Genomic DNA, 16,318 nt, shown 5'->3' with positions numbered 1-16,318 from the left:
GGAGATGTCAGAGGATGGAGGCGCAGAGGGAACCTTCAGGGCAAGTAATCCGCAGCAAAGAGCTTTCTTTCTTAAAAAGCAACTTTTGCTTGCTCGTGTGTCCCCTCCCCGCCCCACCCGTTTCCCCCAGGCTGTTCTCTCCTCCTCGTAACTGAGGTGGGGTGTTGGGGAGTAATGACCCCTCTCCACTTGCAGGCCCACTGCTCACCACCCCATACAAATTGCCCGGCCCCGCAGCTCAGCTCCGGGAACGAGGAGGAGAGATTCGGTGCCTTTGTCCTGCAGGCTCTTACAGGGGAGGATGAAGTGTAGGGTATTGATTGGGTTCGGATTGGCCTCGCCCTGCTGGCTTGATTAAGGCTTCCTTCTCTGACAGAATCTCCAGTGTCATCTTCACTTTACCCTACAAACACCGTAGGCGGCGGGAGATGAGTTCATTATAGCAGAGAGAGAGAGAGAGAGAGAGAGAGAGAGAGAGTCTGTGTGTGTGTGTGTGTGTGTGTGTGTGTGTGTGTGTGAGAGAGAGAGAGAGAGAGAGAGTGTGTGTGTGTGTGTGTGTGTGTGTGTGTGTGTGTGTGTAGTTTTAAGGCCTCTTCCCAGGGCCCAGAAAGGAAAAGGAATTTAGCTAAGGTCCCCAGCAGTCTGTTAGAGTCAAGTTATGTGGCATAGCAGTCCTATGCAACAGACACCTTCCCCAGCTCCTACCGACATGTGCCATTTGCCACCATCGAGGACCTGGGCAGGCCACCAGCCCGTTATGGTCTTCTTCTTAAAGAGGGAGAAGTGCTTATACTGGAGGAAGTAGGGCCACTTGGAGTCAGTGTCCATCATCCTGATGGAGCATAGGTTGGCGTGCCGGGTGGGGAGGGGCATGTCAAACAGATCCAGCTCCAGGACCCCTGAGCCAAAGAAATGGTGTCAGCAAGGAGGAGCTCCCTGCCCTGTGGTCGCAGGCCCTGGGCCGGATCTCACCTAGGAAGTCATCTGTGGAGAAGGTGTTATTGTCCCAGATCTGGATGATAAGCCGGGCTGGGAACTTCATCATGGTGGGGTCCAGGCTCCATATGTAGTCCTGGGGGATGACAGAAACCATATGACTACCTGTCTCCTTTGAGATTTCCCTCGCCACCTCAGTAGCCCACCACCTAGTGGTGAGGGACTGTCAAGGAAGAAGCTTTCTCCCTGAGGCCACATTCCAAGGGTTCTGGGGTGGATTGCGGGTTCGAGGGAGCGGAAGGGGGAGCGCGCCCCGCCCTCCCACCGCATGGCCTGTTACCTTCTGACTCTGGACACACATACGCTCAGCTGCCAGGTAGTCCATGGTGAAGATGAACCGCCAGTTGAAGTTGCTCTCCCCAGTCAGAGAGTGGTAGTGGATATCCGTCTTCTGCATGTCCTTCTCGAGCCCAGCTAACCACCTGGGGCCAAAGTCCTTTCACCTGGGCTTCACATGTATTGTCCCTGTCCCTGAGTTGGAGCCCTGTGGGAGGGGCCCCCTGGCAGACCACCAGGCGCAGGTGGGGGTGGAGAGATGACACGCCAGGATCGTGGGCAGAGGCACAGGGATGAGACAACTGGGGACCTCAGAGGGAATGCTGCTGGAGCCCAGCTCTCTTCCTCACCCTTTGACATAGATGTCGCTCATCCCGGAGGTTAAACTTCTCCTCAGGTCCACTTGGGCAGTTTTCCAGATAATGCAGCGCAGCTCATACCTGCAGCCAGTGGGCTCTGAGGCTTTGCTGAGGAGTAGCCCCCCAGCTGTGGCCGTGGTGCCCTCCATGCCCAAACGAGGCATGCCAGTTTCGGGGAATGCAGGGGAAGGAAGCTCCCGGGATTCCCGGGAGAGGAAAAGAACTGCACACCTGTGGCCCTTGCCTGGGGAAGTGCAGTGATGGATGTGGTGGGTCACTTACCTTTTAGGCTTTCTGGGCCTGATGTTGACTGGGGGCCCAGGAGGCCCAAGCTTCTTGGGGAAGATGTCCACCCACATTTGCACCTTTCCCTAGGGTGGAAATGGATTGGCTAGCTGGGAGTTGCTAACCTCTGTTCTCAGCATGCTGGCCTCGGAGCCCCATCCCAGGTTCTGAGATCTCTTGAGGCTGGGTCCCCCCGAACGGAGGGTGGAGTGAGGAGTTATCGGTGAGGTGGAGTGGATTTCGGTCTGTTAACCACCCACCAGCTTCCCGTTTTTCTCATGTTGGCTGGAAGAAGGATGCAGGGTGAGGTGGGCAGTGTATGATGGATTCAAAACAGATGGCATGGCGATGCGATGTCACTCGTGACTGGGGTCTGGAGGGTGAATACCCTTTAGCAGGCCATGCTAGACAGCCTCTCTGGACAGGGCTCCACGGGGGGCTTGGGGATTTACTTCTTAACTAGCTTAGTGGCCCCGAGTAAGAGCAAACTAGATGACCAAATGTCCAGGTCGCCATATGTTGTGGAAGCCCAGCCTGAGGATCTTAAGCTGTCCATCAAGCACAGTGGTCTAAGAAAGGAGGGATGAAAAATGGTGAGAAACAAAAGAAAACAGTAGACTACCAAAATTGGAAGGTAGATAAATCTGTTCCTTCAAACTGTCTGACCTCATTTTATCCTTTTGAAGTTGACCCCACATAGGAAAACAGGTTTAATGAGAATGGTTTAAAAAGGGCTCAGCAGAGAACTCAAGTGTCTGGAATGTGGTATCAGCTTGAGAAATTTGGAGAATGAGATGAGCCCTTCTGGTGACTGGAGGGTAGATAATTAGGGTGCCTGTGGGGATTTTTATTCCTTCTGTTTGGGGTTCCTTGCCATGGAGAAAACACAGCCTGCAATTAACAGGCCAACCAGAGCTGTAATGTCTGCACGTCTGACCCAGGTGCTACTTCCCCTGCCCTCCCTCAGGAGAGAGTAAGGCAGTGTTGGCGCTGGCTGGTAGGGCACCTTGGCCTTTCCACTAACAGATGTGGGGGGCCCAGGTTTCTTGTAGACGACTTTTACAGTTCTGAATTTCTCCATTCTAAGGGACATCATTAGACTGTCTCACTTTGAACATGTGTAGAACATGCTGGGGTTCTGTGCATGAACGGCTGTGAATGCGTGGTCTTCTCGTCCTGGGCTGCGTCCTGGATGGCTGGGCTCCCTTGTCTCCTAATCCAGCCCCCTCTGGTCTCCTACCTGGTCGATGCCTGGCTGGCTATTGCTGTACAGTGTGCGGGTCTCCACATGCTCAGGCACCAGCCCCTGGGTGTGCAGGAGGTACAGGGCAAGGCGTTCTTTCTTAGGTCCCAAGTAATGAACAGGAGGGGGTGTGGGCTCTAGATGGAAGGAAGTGGAAGGAGGCGGTCACAACGTCATAAGCCTTCCCATCTTCCAGCTGTCCTCCTCTCCCCTACCCCCAGCCTGGACAGTGGACCTGGTTGCCCTCTATAGGAAGAAAGAAGAAAGGGCAAAATGGGGCAGGTGCCCTCTGGTTTCAGAGGCCTGGATCTGTGCCTTCTGACCGTGTGCTGTACTTCTCACCGAAGCTTTGCAGTTTGAATTTTTTCCCATTGTAAAATACAGTGTCCTCTTCAGGACTGAACAAAGGCGGAGGCAACCCTTTCTGTTTGGCATGGCGTTCCAGGAGGAAGCTTGGGGTCATCTGATCCCGCCACCTAAAGGGCCCTGCGCTGTGGAATTAAGGGAGAGGAAAAGGTGGGAAGGTTTGCATCCTAGAGAACATTCTGCCTTGAGCTGCAGATGAGCAGTGGGGGCAGGGGCATGAGTGGAGCCAGGTTCAGGCCCTGGTTTCTCAGATGCAAGTCTCCTCCTAAGGGAGGTGGGGCCTCCCTCCTCCACCCCTCCCCTACTCTCTTGCCCGGCTTCAGGTCCACTCACTAGCAGTAGGATTTGGAGAGCCCACAACGGGCACCAAAGCCGGAGAGGAGTCGGTTTTCAAGGTCAATGACTGTGGTTCCAATCTTTTCATCAGGTGAGAACAGGTCAAAGTCATATAGCTGGATCTCTAGGTCCTTCTCCAGGGGGATGGTGCAGCTCAGTTCAAACATACTGGGGGTGAGGGTGTTGGAGACTGCGGACTATGCTGTCCGCAGGCCTCCCTGTCCAGCTTCATGGTCCCTTCTTTGGTCATGGCGAATATGGAAAACAGAGCCTGGGGTGGCTGTTGCCTGCCAAGAACTATCCCCCAGGGTTGGCTAGAAATAACTTTTGACAGGCCTGGCTTATGGGACCCTGAACTCCTTTCCCAGGCGAAGCATTTGAGAGGGAGAGTAGAACTGACCACCCTTCCATCTGTCCAGCCCCGAGAGTGTGCAAGACCCCATGTTAGGAACTCAGAGCTTAGAGAGAAATGGAAGAAGTCTTCGCCTTCTGGAACTTACTCCTAGCCCAGCGTGGGAGGGTGTGAGGGTGTGGTGAAGTGGGATCGGGTAAATTTGGGACAGCTCACATGCCAAAGATGGGATTCAGAGTGTTGGGGTAGTACTTGTCCCGGTTGCCCATCGTTGTCTGTCCCAGTTTCAGAATCACATAAGGGTCACACTGGGGTTCAGTCATAGTGAGGGAAAGGCAACAGGAAATGGAGAGTCAGTTCAGGTTGGTTGGGGAGGGTGGGGAGTGGACTGGAAATGAGTCCCTGGCAGCAGAGGGAGCCTGTGGGGAAATGACCATCTGGGTATCGGCCTGAGGGAGCCCCAGGACCTTGACGCAAGGTTTGGGAGGCACCCGGGTTGGGCGGTCCCGGAGATGAGGGACACCACGGGGCTGGGGCTGCTGATTACCAGGCCATTGGAATCTTGGGGCTGCAGGTTGATGGCTCGAACCATGTACACGCGCACCAAGCACTCCTGAGGGAAGTCCTCTTTGTTGCGCCAAACCAGGAACTGGCGGGGGGGCTTCGGAGCTTTTGGATCCTCAGGAAAGGGGTAGACGCGGAAAAGGCCCTGTGTGTGTGTTGGGGAGGGAAGATGTTGAGTGCAAGCCTGGCTCCGCAGTGCCCCTGGCCCAAGCTCCCAAGAGAGTGTGCTGCACCGAGGATGGGAGAGAGGGGTGCAGCAGAGACGCTCTGTGGGAACAGCAGGTTTGGGGGGTTATGTTGGGCTGACAACTATGGTGGTTAGGTGGGTTTCCAGTTTCTGCTGACGCAGACTCTCATTCCACACCCCCGTCCATCCCTTCAGGCTGGAACTTGTTCTCTAAGGCTCTTGGGCCTTGGGAGGAAAGGGTAAGCGTAGGCCCAAGCTGGATTGAGAAGGGCCCTGCCTATCCTGTGTAAAGGGGGAGGTCACTCTGAACCCCTGCATTGGTCAGCCTTTTATCCCCTGCTCCTCAAACTGTTTTTCAAGCCTTCCCTACCCCATCCCTACTATGAACATAGAGAGCCAAGGCTTTGATTAGAGTCTTCTGGAGGATGGAAGGGGCATGGGAGATGGGTAGCTCCAGGGGGGTGAACACGCACCTTGAACTCCCCTACCACAGGGCTGTCCAACTTGGGCTCTTCCTGGTAGAGTCTGAAGGTCTGGCAGAAGTCCTGCAGGCCTTCAAAGGCGGGCACGGCTTCCAGCTCACAGTCATACACCTGCAGGGGGTGTGTGGGGTCCAGGCCGGTGGGGAGAGCAGGCCTGGGCTCAGCTGAGGGAGGATCATTCCTGCCATCAGGGGGTTGAGGGATCACCAGTTTCTGGGTCTCGCTTTGAAGCGTCTACCCAGTCAGTGGCCCCAGAGTCCGCACTGACTGCTGTAGATGGGGCAGCTCTGGTTCCCCAAAGGGCATGTCTGATGGAGGTGTGGCCTGTAGTGTTGGGGACACAAGGAGGAAACTATCCCCCACCCCCGACCCTGTCATTCCTAGAGGCATCAGGGTGAGGTCTGCTGGTCTCCCCCAGCAGATTTCATTCTGTGTCTCAGCAGTCTCCCCTCCCAGAGATCTCCAAACCTTCAGGGTATGGTAGTCTTTGTACTTGTACTGCAGAGCCTTAGCATCTCCCGTGGCCCAGAACAGCTTGCTCCACCAGTCCACTTCATGCTCATACTGATCCTGGCAGGCAAGGTCATTCTGGCCCTTGGGGAGAAGGCACCGGAGCCCTCCCCTGCCCAGGGTCATGCTGCACCCACCGCCTCCCTGAGCTGCCCAGAGTGGTTCCTTGTTCCCTGGGGCTAAGCCTGCATCACCTGGGCTTTTCTGGGACTGATCCAGAACTTTTCATAGAAGTAATCTAGGAGCTGAAAAATGAGAGCAGGAGAGCAAGGTGAGGCACCACATGTCAACCTAGTCTGCTCACTGTCTCTGATCCCCCAGGAAAAAGGGATGGAAGGCAGGGCTTCCTTTCCTGGCTCCCTGGCTCTTCACAGAGCCCTTTCAATTCAGGGATTGGTACACACAAGCTTAGGAACCAGAAGGAGGGTAGACTTAGTTCTTACCCTCATGGGCCTCAGCTACAGAGAGAACTCTGGAAGGGTCCAGAAATGCAGAACCCCAGTCTTACTAAATCAGAACCTGCTTTTGCTCAAGATGTCCCCAGGATTCCTGTGCATTCACTTTGACAAGTGCTGCTCTCGAGGGGTAGTTCTGAACCTTGGAAGCACTGGAATCACCGGGGAGGGGGTGGGGGGCTTGGAGACACTGCTGATGCCTGGGGCTTTCCCCAGCAATCCTGATGGGACAGTCAGTGGCCTGGCCATCAGGATTTCTTTAAACTCTGTGCAGCCCAGGTGGAGAATCACAGCTTTAGGGTTCTCAGATACACCAGGAGCACACGTATCAGAGCTCTGTTCTATCTCCACCCCTCCTCGGGGACAAGGGTTGTCCCCTGTAGATGGCATGGGAGAAGGTGGAGACCCTGAGCCCTTAACTCACCTTCTGGTACTTGTTCACAGACAGCACTGTGTGGAGAGAGAGCAATCATGAATCTCAGGAGAGGGAGAAGAGTGAGGGGGAGGGACACCAGCCCAGAGGGCAGCCAGGTCTGCCCCCACTCCCAGTGCCAGCTTGAAGGTGAGGGCTGGGGAAGGGCAGGGTGAAAGGACGGTACCTGGGAGCTGTGGAGGCACGTAGTCCTCAGCCCAGGGGTCGCAGAGGTAGGGTTGTAGGGAGTGGATGTTGGCCTGACCCACCATGGTCTGCTGGCCGAAGTCCTGATTGTCCACCACCTTCAGTGTGAGGGGTGGCGCATAGGCCTCCTCTGTGGGGATGAACTACAGCCCCAAGGAGAGGCGGAGCGTGAGGCCTCCTGGGAGGAAAGGGCTGCCCCAGCCCCTGCTCTGCCCGAGACCACCTTACCAGCGTGAGGAAGAGGACTGACTGCATGAAGTTAGGGTTGGTCTGGAAGTCCTTGATGGGCTCTGTCTGCAGGGACTCTTCCCAGCATTCTACCAGGAGCTGGGGGGAACGCACCTGCTTCATGTTTCGAAGGCCCCAGACCAGAATCTGCCGGAACAGAGGAGGGGCAGGGCAAGCAGCAGCTGGGGCCTCTAATGGGGTCCTGGCCAGAGAGGGGGCTGTCCTGGGAGTGATAGTGCATCAGGCAGCATCTGGGGCCAGCGAATGAGCCGGATGAAGTCAGAGTCTGAAGGCTAGCACAGGTGTCCTGTCTGATGAGGGATCAGTGCTTGTCCTCAAGGCCTCCGTGAGGGAGTACCCTCTGGCTACTGTGACTATCCTTCACTGGCCTCCAGGGCCCTTGAGGGATTGTCCTTCCTCCCCTGCTGCTTTGTTTGGCTTGCAGTCTTCAGGAGGGAGTTCCTGAGGCTGGCTGCCTTGAAGGCCCACAGAAGTAGGGGGTGCCCCAGATTCCTTGGGTATCCTTGTTGCCATTTAGCTCATTGCCGACTTGGATCCCATAGAACTCCATGGTTGTTCAGCGCTCGACAGACAGACACTGGGCACCCCAGCAAATGTCCATGCTCTTAGTCATGGAGGCCTGTTCAGGGGACCACAGTGGGGTTGCCTGATCTTAGGGGGCATCTCCAGGGCCAGGAGGACCTGACCATCTTTTGCTCTTTGCCACATTCATGGCAGAGCACAAAGGTTCCATATGGGGACCTCCAAGACTACTGTCCAAAGATAGGTGAGAAACATCCTGGCGTTTGGAGGCAGGCAGGGCCAGGCCCAGATTCTGGCTCAGCCACTTACCCCTGTATCACTGTGCCTGGGCTAGCTTGTTTCTCAGAGCCTCAGTTTTCTTGTCTGAAAGTGGCCCCTACTGCAGAGGAGCAGGAAGGGCTCAAGTGAGACGGTGAACACAAAAGCCTTTTGTCTATGACCCACCATAGAGCTCTGCATGGAGACGGTTTAAGGTACTCCAGCAGAGCTTCTCCTCTTCATGTCTCCCCTGTCTCCCTCCATCTCTTAGACAGTGTCTTTTTGGGGTCCGAGCTTTGCCTCAGATAGTCAGGAGGGCCCAAGGAGAGTCTGCAAGGAGAGCCCCACGGCACCCGACTGCTCTAGGGGGTGCCCGCCCTCTCCTCCCCATACCCTCATCACCTCCACAGCCATTTTCTTTAGCGTCGGCTGGATGCTCTTGGGGAGTGTGTAGACTCCGTTCTTCCAGGGAACACTTAAGATTGGTGGCCTCTCTTTGACACTCTGAAGGGGTGAGGTGGGAAAGCAAGGTGTGTGAGGCCGTGGTTGGCCCATCCTCCTACACCCCACCCCCAATTCAAGTCCCTAGCAGGGCTCCAGAGAGGCGGCTCTGGAGCCCGGTGGCAGCAGCAGGCAGGCATCGCCAAGCCCAGTGTGCTGGCTCCAGGCCCCAGGCCTTCCCTCAGTGGGTTGAGCTGGGGACTTGGTGGTTGTGGGAACTTGAGGCAGGGGAGTGGGGCAGGGTGGGGGCCCCCAAGCACCTCACCCCCCAGCCCATACCTCAGTCTCAAGGATCAGCTCACAGGACACCAGGATCTCGCCCTCTTTCTCCCCTAGCAATTTCACAAGGGGGCGCCACCTCAGAGGGGGCAGGGTCCGTTTTTGGACATCCAGCCAGACCACCGGGGACCACATGCTCCGGGCCCACAGGCTCTCCTTCCCCTGCAGGGAAGGGGAAGTTCGCCAAACACGGAGGCCAAGTTGGCAGGGTTCTGGCCCCTCCCCCAGGGTGCCAACAACTCTTGGTTAAGGGCTGGCATTTCTGTTGACATGATGCTCTCCACGAATCAGGCTCCCCCTGGAACACATTTGGTATATTCTCCTCAAAAATAAAGACTCAGCCACTCTGCCCAGTCTAGCCCACCTTACCTGGGCGTTCTGCTGCCACAGTTCCAAGACCACGAGTGGAGGGCTTGCTTTGGTGTCTTCGGGGTTCTCGTACAGAAGAAGGTGTTGGAAAATGAGTGTCTGGGCCCACGTTGGGGCTGCAGAGCTCTTCAGGGTTTGGGTGCACTGGCTATGGTTCAAGAAGACCAACCGAATGAAGGGCACTGGGGGGTGGGTAGAAGGAGAGGAGAGGGTCCTGCCACTGAGCGCTCGAGCAAGGCGTTCCTCTCTGGCAGCTGTCACCACTGGACTAGAGATCCAGGGAAGCCCAGGCTGGGCAGCCACAGCCCCGGACAGCTGCCCAGGCCACCACAGTGCAAGCGGCGGAGTGAACAGCCGGGGACCATTTGGTTCCAGCCACATCTCTCTACACCGCCTGGTCGAGGTCTGGGTGTCACAGGGGTGGAAGCCTCACGGCTCCTCTGGAGGAGTTCTGAGGAGCAGCTACATGTGGCTGTCCTTCCACAGCAACAGCGTGTCCTTTCACAGCATTGGCTGTGGCATCAGGGGATGTCCTGTGGCATTCTCTATGTGGATGCTGATGCCCAGCGGACACGGCTCCCGGCAGACACCCACAGCCCCGGCCTAGAACCTCACCTGGCAACCTGCTTCTCACAAACAGTGCTACGGATAGGAGCACATGACTCTCCTGAAAGCTTCACTGGGTCCTCGTGGCCAGGGCTGCAAATCGCCACACCCCCTCCCCAACCCCTTCTGCCATCTTCTGACACAAGGAACCTGTGGTCCCACCGTGGGTCACCCTTTCTTTTGTCTTCCCGTCTCATTAGTCCTCTGCCAAAAAACTCCTCTTCCCTCTTCAAGGCCTAGCTAAGTGGTCCCCACCAGGGTGAAGCCTCCCCGGCACCTCCTTCTTGATTCCACAGTTTGGGGCACACCTCTCAAGAACAGCCCCACTTTATGCTCCTTGTTTTTATCTTTGCCCCAAGCCGGGCCCTCAGTTGCTGGGGAGAGGGGTCTGCATGAGTGTCATCTCCTTGTCATATTTTTTATGCTGCTGGGTGGCTACCTCGGGGGTCCCCAGGAGCTTGGGGAGGAAAGGGTGCCCGTAGCCTACCCTGGAATGTCTGGATCTGGTTGGACGTTAGGTTCCGGGCCTGGTAGATGTAGCAGAAAAGCTGGTAGTAGTGGGGCTCTGGGTAAGAGAGGAGCCTTGTCCACCACCTGCCCCCAGGATCCCCACCCCGGCCCCTCCCCACTGCCTGTCCTCGGATGCAGGGTCCCTGGGGCCACTTGAGCAGACTCTCAAAGCTCACTGTTGAAGATGCAGTAGATGAAAGGTAGGGCATGTAGCTGGATGTCCTCTGGGGCAGGCCTCCAGGAGCTCCTGATCGTTTTGTCTGGAGCCTGTGTCAGCCTCTTGTTCTCTTCCTTCCTGCCCTTCTCTTTCAGATCCATACCCTGTGCCCAGGACATTCTCCCTGAGGTTCTTGGGTGCTTTTCTTGTCTCCCCTCCCCTGCAGGCCCAGGTCACCCTTCCCTTCTAGCCCAAGGGTGTGGGCCTGGGGTACCCTCTCTCCCACCCCTCAGCTGTCAGCGCCCCAGCCATGGTTTGTCCTCTGCTATCTGCCACACCCAAGGCTGGGCCCCAGCTCTGGGAGGTGGGGTTGCAAGAAGAAGTCACCTAGACCACAGAGGCTTTACCAAGGATCCCTCCAGAAGGAATATGGGTGCAATGCCCTTGTCCTTGTTCGGGACCATCCTGCGGTGCCAGCAGCGGCGGCGGAACCAGCTCTGGGGCTGAGGATTCAGGTGGAACTTGGAGCCGAGGGTGCCATACTCCCAGCCCTCCTCATCCTTGGCTGGGCTGGGGTGGTGCTGCGGGGAGGGGAGCAGAATGTCACCTTCCCGCCATGGCATGGGGTGTGGGCGACGGCACCCACCCAGGCAGCCCTCTCACCAGCTGCAGGAAGGAGAGGGTCTCCTCCTCTAGGCTCAGCTTCCCGTGGTTCCGGCAGCGCACACGTACCCAGCGCCGCCGGCGGCACGAGTAGTAGGTCTTTTCCACTGAGTTCCAGACCCGAGGTTGGCCTGATGGCTCAATCCCCACTCCGTATTCCCAGCCTGCAGGGGCAGGGCCACAGCCTGTGGGTGCCCACGTGCCCATGGGCTAGGAGGTATGGACATGCCTGAAAAATGGGCCCCAGAAGGCAGGCTAATGGGGAAAGGTTTTCCCTTCTGTTTAGGTGTCTCGGGCCCTGAGGTGTGAGAAAGGATGGTATACTTGGGCCCAACCGCCCATCTTATGAATGAGGAAGGCAGGGCTCAGAGACGTCCTGTGATCCACACAAGGTCATCCAGCCCATCTATAGCAGAGTCGACGTCTTGAGCCCAGGACTTTGGACTTCCAGCCCATCACTCCTTACCTGGAGCTACCACTGCAGGTGAACCCAGGCTCCCTCACCATTTTCCCCTTTCTAGAAAGTGCTCAGGAGGCACTTACAACCTGCCCTGTTTGAAAGCTGGGGCCCATGTCTATAGAAAGGGTGGAGACCCCACTGTCCAGAGGTTGGGTGACCCCTGGAAATTCAGGCCCATCCCACCTGAGAGCTCGGTTGCTTTGAGGCTGTGGGAAGTGCCAGTCCCTGGCAGCTCCAGGGCCTCCTTCCCTCCGCCTGTGCCCAGAGGACTGACCCTCACTGTCCACCGCGTGGTTCAGCTCCACCATCCAGCTCTCCTTAACATGCCAGCCTCGGGGACACTGCACATTCTCCCGGGCCTCCACAGGCTCTCCGTTCTGAAGGTGGATAGACAGGACAGGCTGGGACATCTGAGCTGGGAGGCCATCTTCACTCTCTCAACCACCGTGGCCGTGATGCCTCCTGCCCCCTGGAGCAGACAGTGCTTGCTATCTCTGATGCCACCCACCTATCCACTCAGCATGCTGTACTGACTTGCCTTTTCAAATGGTAAATATATATATTTTTAAAGATTTTATTTTATTTGACAGAGAGGGAGGGCACGCACACAAGCAGGGGGAGTCGGAGAGGGAAAAGCAGGCTCCCTACTGAGCAGGGAGACCGACTAAGCCACCCAGGCATCCTTAGTAAACTTTTTTTTTTTTTTTAAATTTTATTTATTTGTCAGAGGGAGAGAGAAAGAGCGCGCACAAGCAGGGGCGCTGGAAGAGGGAGAAGCAGGCCTCTCGCTGAGCAGGGAGCCCGATGTGAGGCTCAATTCCAGGACCCCAGGATCATGACCTGAGCTGAAGGCAGATGCCTAATGACTGAGCTGCCCAGGCGTCCCAGTAAACTTATTTTTATTTTTATTTTTTATTTTTTTTTAAGATTTTATTTATTTATTTGACAGAGAGAAATCACAAGAGAGGCAGGCAGAGAGAGGAAGGGAAGCAGGCTCTCCACTGAGCAGAGAGCCCGATGTGGGACTCGATCCCAGGACCCTGAGATCATGACCTGAGCCGAAGGCAGTGGCTTAACCCACTGAGCCACCCAGGCGCCCCAGTAAACTTATTTTTAAAAGGAAACTTAATTATAGCCACTATCAGTGGCAAATCAGTACCATAAATAGGAAATACCCATACTAATGATTGTGAAAGGGGAATAGTGTGACTGATCTCAGCTAGATGCCGCCACCTGCCCAAATCCACTCCGTCCTTGTTGAGGAGGGGAGGGTAGTATGTCTGAGAGATGGGCTTGACCCGCACTGTCTGACACACGGTAGCCACCAACCTCCTGGGGCCACTTCAGTGTAAGCTAATTAAAATGAAACAGAATTGGGCGCCTGGGGGGCTCAGTGGGTTAAGCATCTGCCTTCAGCTCAGGCCATGATCCCAGGGTCCTGGGATCAAGCCCCGCGTTGGGCTCCCTGCTTGGTGGGGAGTCTGCCTCCGTCCCTCCCTTCTGGTCATGCTCGCTCTCTTTCTCAAATAAACAAATAAAATCTTTAAAAAAAATAAAAAATAAAATGAAACGAAAGCCAAAGTTTAGTTCCTCACTCTCACAAGAACCACATTTCAGGTACTTGCTAGCCACTGGATAGATGGACAGTGCAGACATAGAATATTTCCATCATCACAGGAAGTTCTTTCAGATGGTGTGGGCTTAGACTAGCCCCAGACAGATTCTCTCCTGAGTAAGCGCTACCTTTGGAAGAAGCCTAGGAAGGAAACACTGCTCCCTACCTTGTCCCTTATAGTCTTCTTGAAGGTACCTCTCCCTGCCCCCTTGAGATACTAATGCCATCAGCGTGCACCCAGGCTCCTGCACAGCATGTGGGGAGCAGGGCTCAGATGGTAACCCTTGGTCCAGTGCTCTTCCCACTCAGATAACCCAGTTTCCAAGGTGCCCACCTGCATGCACTACTACTTGTCCCCCAAGATAGCCTTGGCCCCTGCTTACCACGTCCGTGTTTGGGATGGCTGCCTGCACCCAGGCCCCTGTGGTGTCACGACGCTGGTTCTCATATACCTCCTCTAGCACCTGGCTCTTGTTGATGTCTACATCCAGGAGGAGTCTGGGGGCAGCGAGACCCCAAGTTTCCAGCACATCTCGAACTTTCAGGCTCCCAGGTTGTCCTCTGCTGGCCCGGTGTTCCCCTACCTGGCAGCTTGTTCTGGGCAAGGCTGGGCCACGGGGCTTGGCCTCCAGGGTAGGGTGGTGGGCTGGGCCCTTCCTCTTGGGTATCCCAGCCTCTGGGAGCAGGCTACAATGGCCACGTGCCCACCTCCCCGAGATGTGGCTAACTGGCTCTCCCAGGTAAAAAGAACAGTCCACCCCAGGCTGCATGTCCAGGGGCACACAGGCTCTAGGCTTGCCCCCTTGCCTTACCTCCTCTGAGGCTCCACTGTCCACCGCCCCTGCCAGTGCCATCCTTGGGGTGCCTGGAAATCCTCCTTGGGGAGGGCCTTGTGGCCCATGACATCTGAGAAGTTGGGGCAGTGGTATAGCCCCTGCTGTCCCCACTGGTCTTTATACTTGGCCTGGTTCTCGTACTGGGGGAGGGGTAGCTGTCAGCAGCTTGCGGCCTCTCCAGCTCACACTGGGACATTGGGTCCCTCCTTGGGCCCCCTGCTCTGGGCTGCAGGGGCCTCTTAGAAGTGTGTTAGGCAAGAAGGGGCCAGGGACTTATCATCAAACCCTCCCCTCCAGCCAGGCCCATGCCTGGGGTTTTACATGAACTGTCCCCTGTAATCCTCACGATCCCATTTCACAAGGGGGGAGACTGAGGCTCAGAGGTCAGCTCTACCCCAGGGGCTTAACCACTGAAGGGTAGAGCTGGCAGATGCCTGTGTTAGAGTCTGGGGCAGGGGGTGCTACAGTGTGGTCCATTAGCCTTGTCCCTGCTGACCCGGGGAACCTAGTGCTGCTTCACCACTCACATCTTTTCTGCCTCTGAGCCCTTTTCCCCACATTCCCCTGCTGGACACGCAGCCCCTGTTACCTGCACCTCATTCTAGATACCCTCTCATCTCACATCTCCAAGCCTATGTCGGGGCTGGTTACTCATGTTAAGATATCCATTCACAGTGTGCAACTTAGGAACCACAAAAATAAGTTTTTGACTCAGTAAATTAAAAAGCTGAAAATTCTTGAACTCCATTCCCTCTGCTCTCAGAGCTTTCTCCTGTGCCATGTCCTCCCCCAGGGCAGCAAAGGTCATCTTTCCCTCCTCTGGTTCTAGAGCAGTCTCTGACTGGCTGCCCACCCACCCCATGCATCTGTGGTTCTCCGGGAAGATGCCTCACTTCCTGCTCTGAATGTTCCAGGCCCCTCCCTCCCCAGAACCACCAGACTGACCTGAAAAACTGCCCCCCCCAACCCCGCTGGAGACTTCAGGGGTCCTAGGCTGCCAGGTTGGTGACAGATGAGACCTCACTTCACATGTATTGAAGTAACTGGGAGAAACTCCCAATAAAGCTCCATCAAGGAGAGAGTGACTGGCCCTAGGGGACGACCCAGCTGCCCCTTTTATCACCACATGCCCATGGCTTGTCAACATCGGAGGCTGCTCTAGGCTGCCACCTGTCTTTATCAAAGCCCATCTCATAATGCTCAGATTCTGCTGGTGATGGTTTTCTCCACCTTTGGTGTTGGGCTCTGGCAGCCTGGTCTCCCCGCCCACTGCCACCCCCCCCACCCCTACTGCACCAGGGCGCTGCTCACCGTCTCCGCATACACGACCACCTCGCCTTCGCGCAGCAGCTGCAGATCCTTGCTGTCCGTGACGTTGCCAAACCACATGCAGACCCGGAGGTGGGCCGGCAGCATGTCCTGTCCTTCACCCTCTGGGTACTAAACCAGAAGCAGGTCGACCCCATAGGGGTGCATGTCCCCCGGGGGCAGGGGCGTGAGCGAGGGAGGGGCACACACACCTGCTCCATCACACTGAGCCCTGGGTGCTGGGGCTTAAAGTGAATGTTGCAGAGTTCCTGCTTTCCAGAGGGAGTTAATATGCACATGGTTATACCTGCAACCCCATGCATCACAGAGAGGCTGGTGGGGTTTGTGGGAAGAGGGGCGGTGCCACCCAGGGAGCCTGGGGAAGCTCCAAAGGGAAGTGGTGATGGTGGTGACATTGACAAGTAAGTGCCGAATGTGCAGGATACGCTCGGATCCTCTCACACCTCCATGGTGGGGCACGGGGAGTGGGGCTGCACATCATTTTCACCAGGCCCATTTTACAGAGGAGAAGACTGAGGCCTGGACATGGTCAAGGTTTGGTCTGGGGTCACTCAGACCAGTAAGTGGTAGAGCCAGGAGTCAAGTCTCAGTGGTTCTTGCAGGATGAGAAAGACTTCTTGTAAGACGAGAAAGTGGGCATATGAGGGGCCTTCCACAATAGAAAGGACCCAGGGCAGGCAGGCTTGGGTGTGGGGAAGCCCAGGGCAGCCTGGCTGTTGAGAATATGGGGCCCTGAGAAGGTGCCTGCAGTGGGAAGGGGCTGGGGCCAGGCCAGGGTGGTTTGGCATTCTCCAGGAAGCAGTGGGGAACAAAGGACATCTCTGGGAGCAAGGGAGTGTCCCCCACCTGAGTGGGGGGAAGGGTGAGAGGAGGGGCTGTGATAGTGCTGGTCAACCAGCCTTATTTATGGCCTGCCTCTGATATGACCGGCCAG

At 56.2% G+C, this 16,318-nt stretch overlaps 1 protein-coding gene across 1 annotated transcript in view; it reads right to left on the bottom strand.

The window, feature by feature from the left end:
- The window catches only part of FER1L5 (fer-1 like family member 5), a 53,073-nt gene that overhangs the window by 593 nt on the left and 36,162 nt on the right, over positions 1 to 16,318 (bottom strand). The window contains exons 24-49 of the mRNA XM_045980514.1: positions 15,367 to 15,495; positions 14,032 to 14,195; positions 13,603 to 13,717; positions 11,879 to 11,981; positions 11,124 to 11,308; positions 10,869 to 11,041; positions 10,302 to 10,591; positions 9,209 to 9,390; positions 8,840 to 9,001; positions 8,462 to 8,563; positions 7,259 to 7,405; positions 7,011 to 7,173; positions 6,836 to 6,861; positions 5,915 to 6,166; positions 5,438 to 5,557; positions 4,761 to 4,922; positions 4,430 to 4,521; positions 3,859 to 4,029; positions 3,502 to 3,650; positions 3,157 to 3,296; positions 1,914 to 2,002; positions 1,623 to 1,712; positions 1,277 to 1,418; positions 973 to 1,072; positions 706 to 899; positions 294 to 403 (exon numbers count right to left, since the gene is read on the bottom strand). Of these exons, the coding sequence (XP_045836470.1) occupies positions 294 to 403; positions 706 to 899; positions 973 to 1,072; positions 1,277 to 1,418; positions 1,623 to 1,712; positions 1,914 to 2,002; positions 3,157 to 3,296; positions 3,502 to 3,650; positions 3,859 to 4,029; positions 4,430 to 4,521; positions 4,761 to 4,922; positions 5,438 to 5,557; positions 5,915 to 6,166; positions 6,836 to 6,861; positions 7,011 to 7,173; positions 7,259 to 7,405; positions 8,462 to 8,563; positions 8,840 to 9,001; positions 9,209 to 9,390; positions 10,302 to 10,591; positions 10,869 to 11,041; positions 11,124 to 11,308; positions 11,879 to 11,981; positions 13,603 to 13,717; positions 14,032 to 14,195; positions 15,367 to 15,495 (3,752 nt within the window). The remainder of the gene's footprint in view (positions 1 to 293; positions 404 to 705; positions 900 to 972; positions 1,073 to 1,276; positions 1,419 to 1,622; positions 1,713 to 1,913; positions 2,003 to 3,156; positions 3,297 to 3,501; positions 3,651 to 3,858; positions 4,030 to 4,429; positions 4,522 to 4,760; positions 4,923 to 5,437; positions 5,558 to 5,914; positions 6,167 to 6,835; positions 6,862 to 7,010; positions 7,174 to 7,258; positions 7,406 to 8,461; positions 8,564 to 8,839; positions 9,002 to 9,208; positions 9,391 to 10,301; positions 10,592 to 10,868; positions 11,042 to 11,123; positions 11,309 to 11,878; positions 11,982 to 13,602; positions 13,718 to 14,031; positions 14,196 to 15,366; positions 15,496 to 16,318) is intronic.

The sequence above is a fragment of the Meles meles genome, chromosome 16, assembly GCF_922984935.1.
Source record: "Meles meles chromosome 16, mMelMel3.1 paternal haplotype, whole genome shotgun sequence".
Taxonomy (NCBI): domain Eukaryota; kingdom Metazoa; phylum Chordata; class Mammalia; order Carnivora; family Mustelidae; genus Meles; species Meles meles.
Note: the sequence above shows the minus strand (reverse complement) of the source record. Positions and strands in the feature narration are given on the sequence as shown.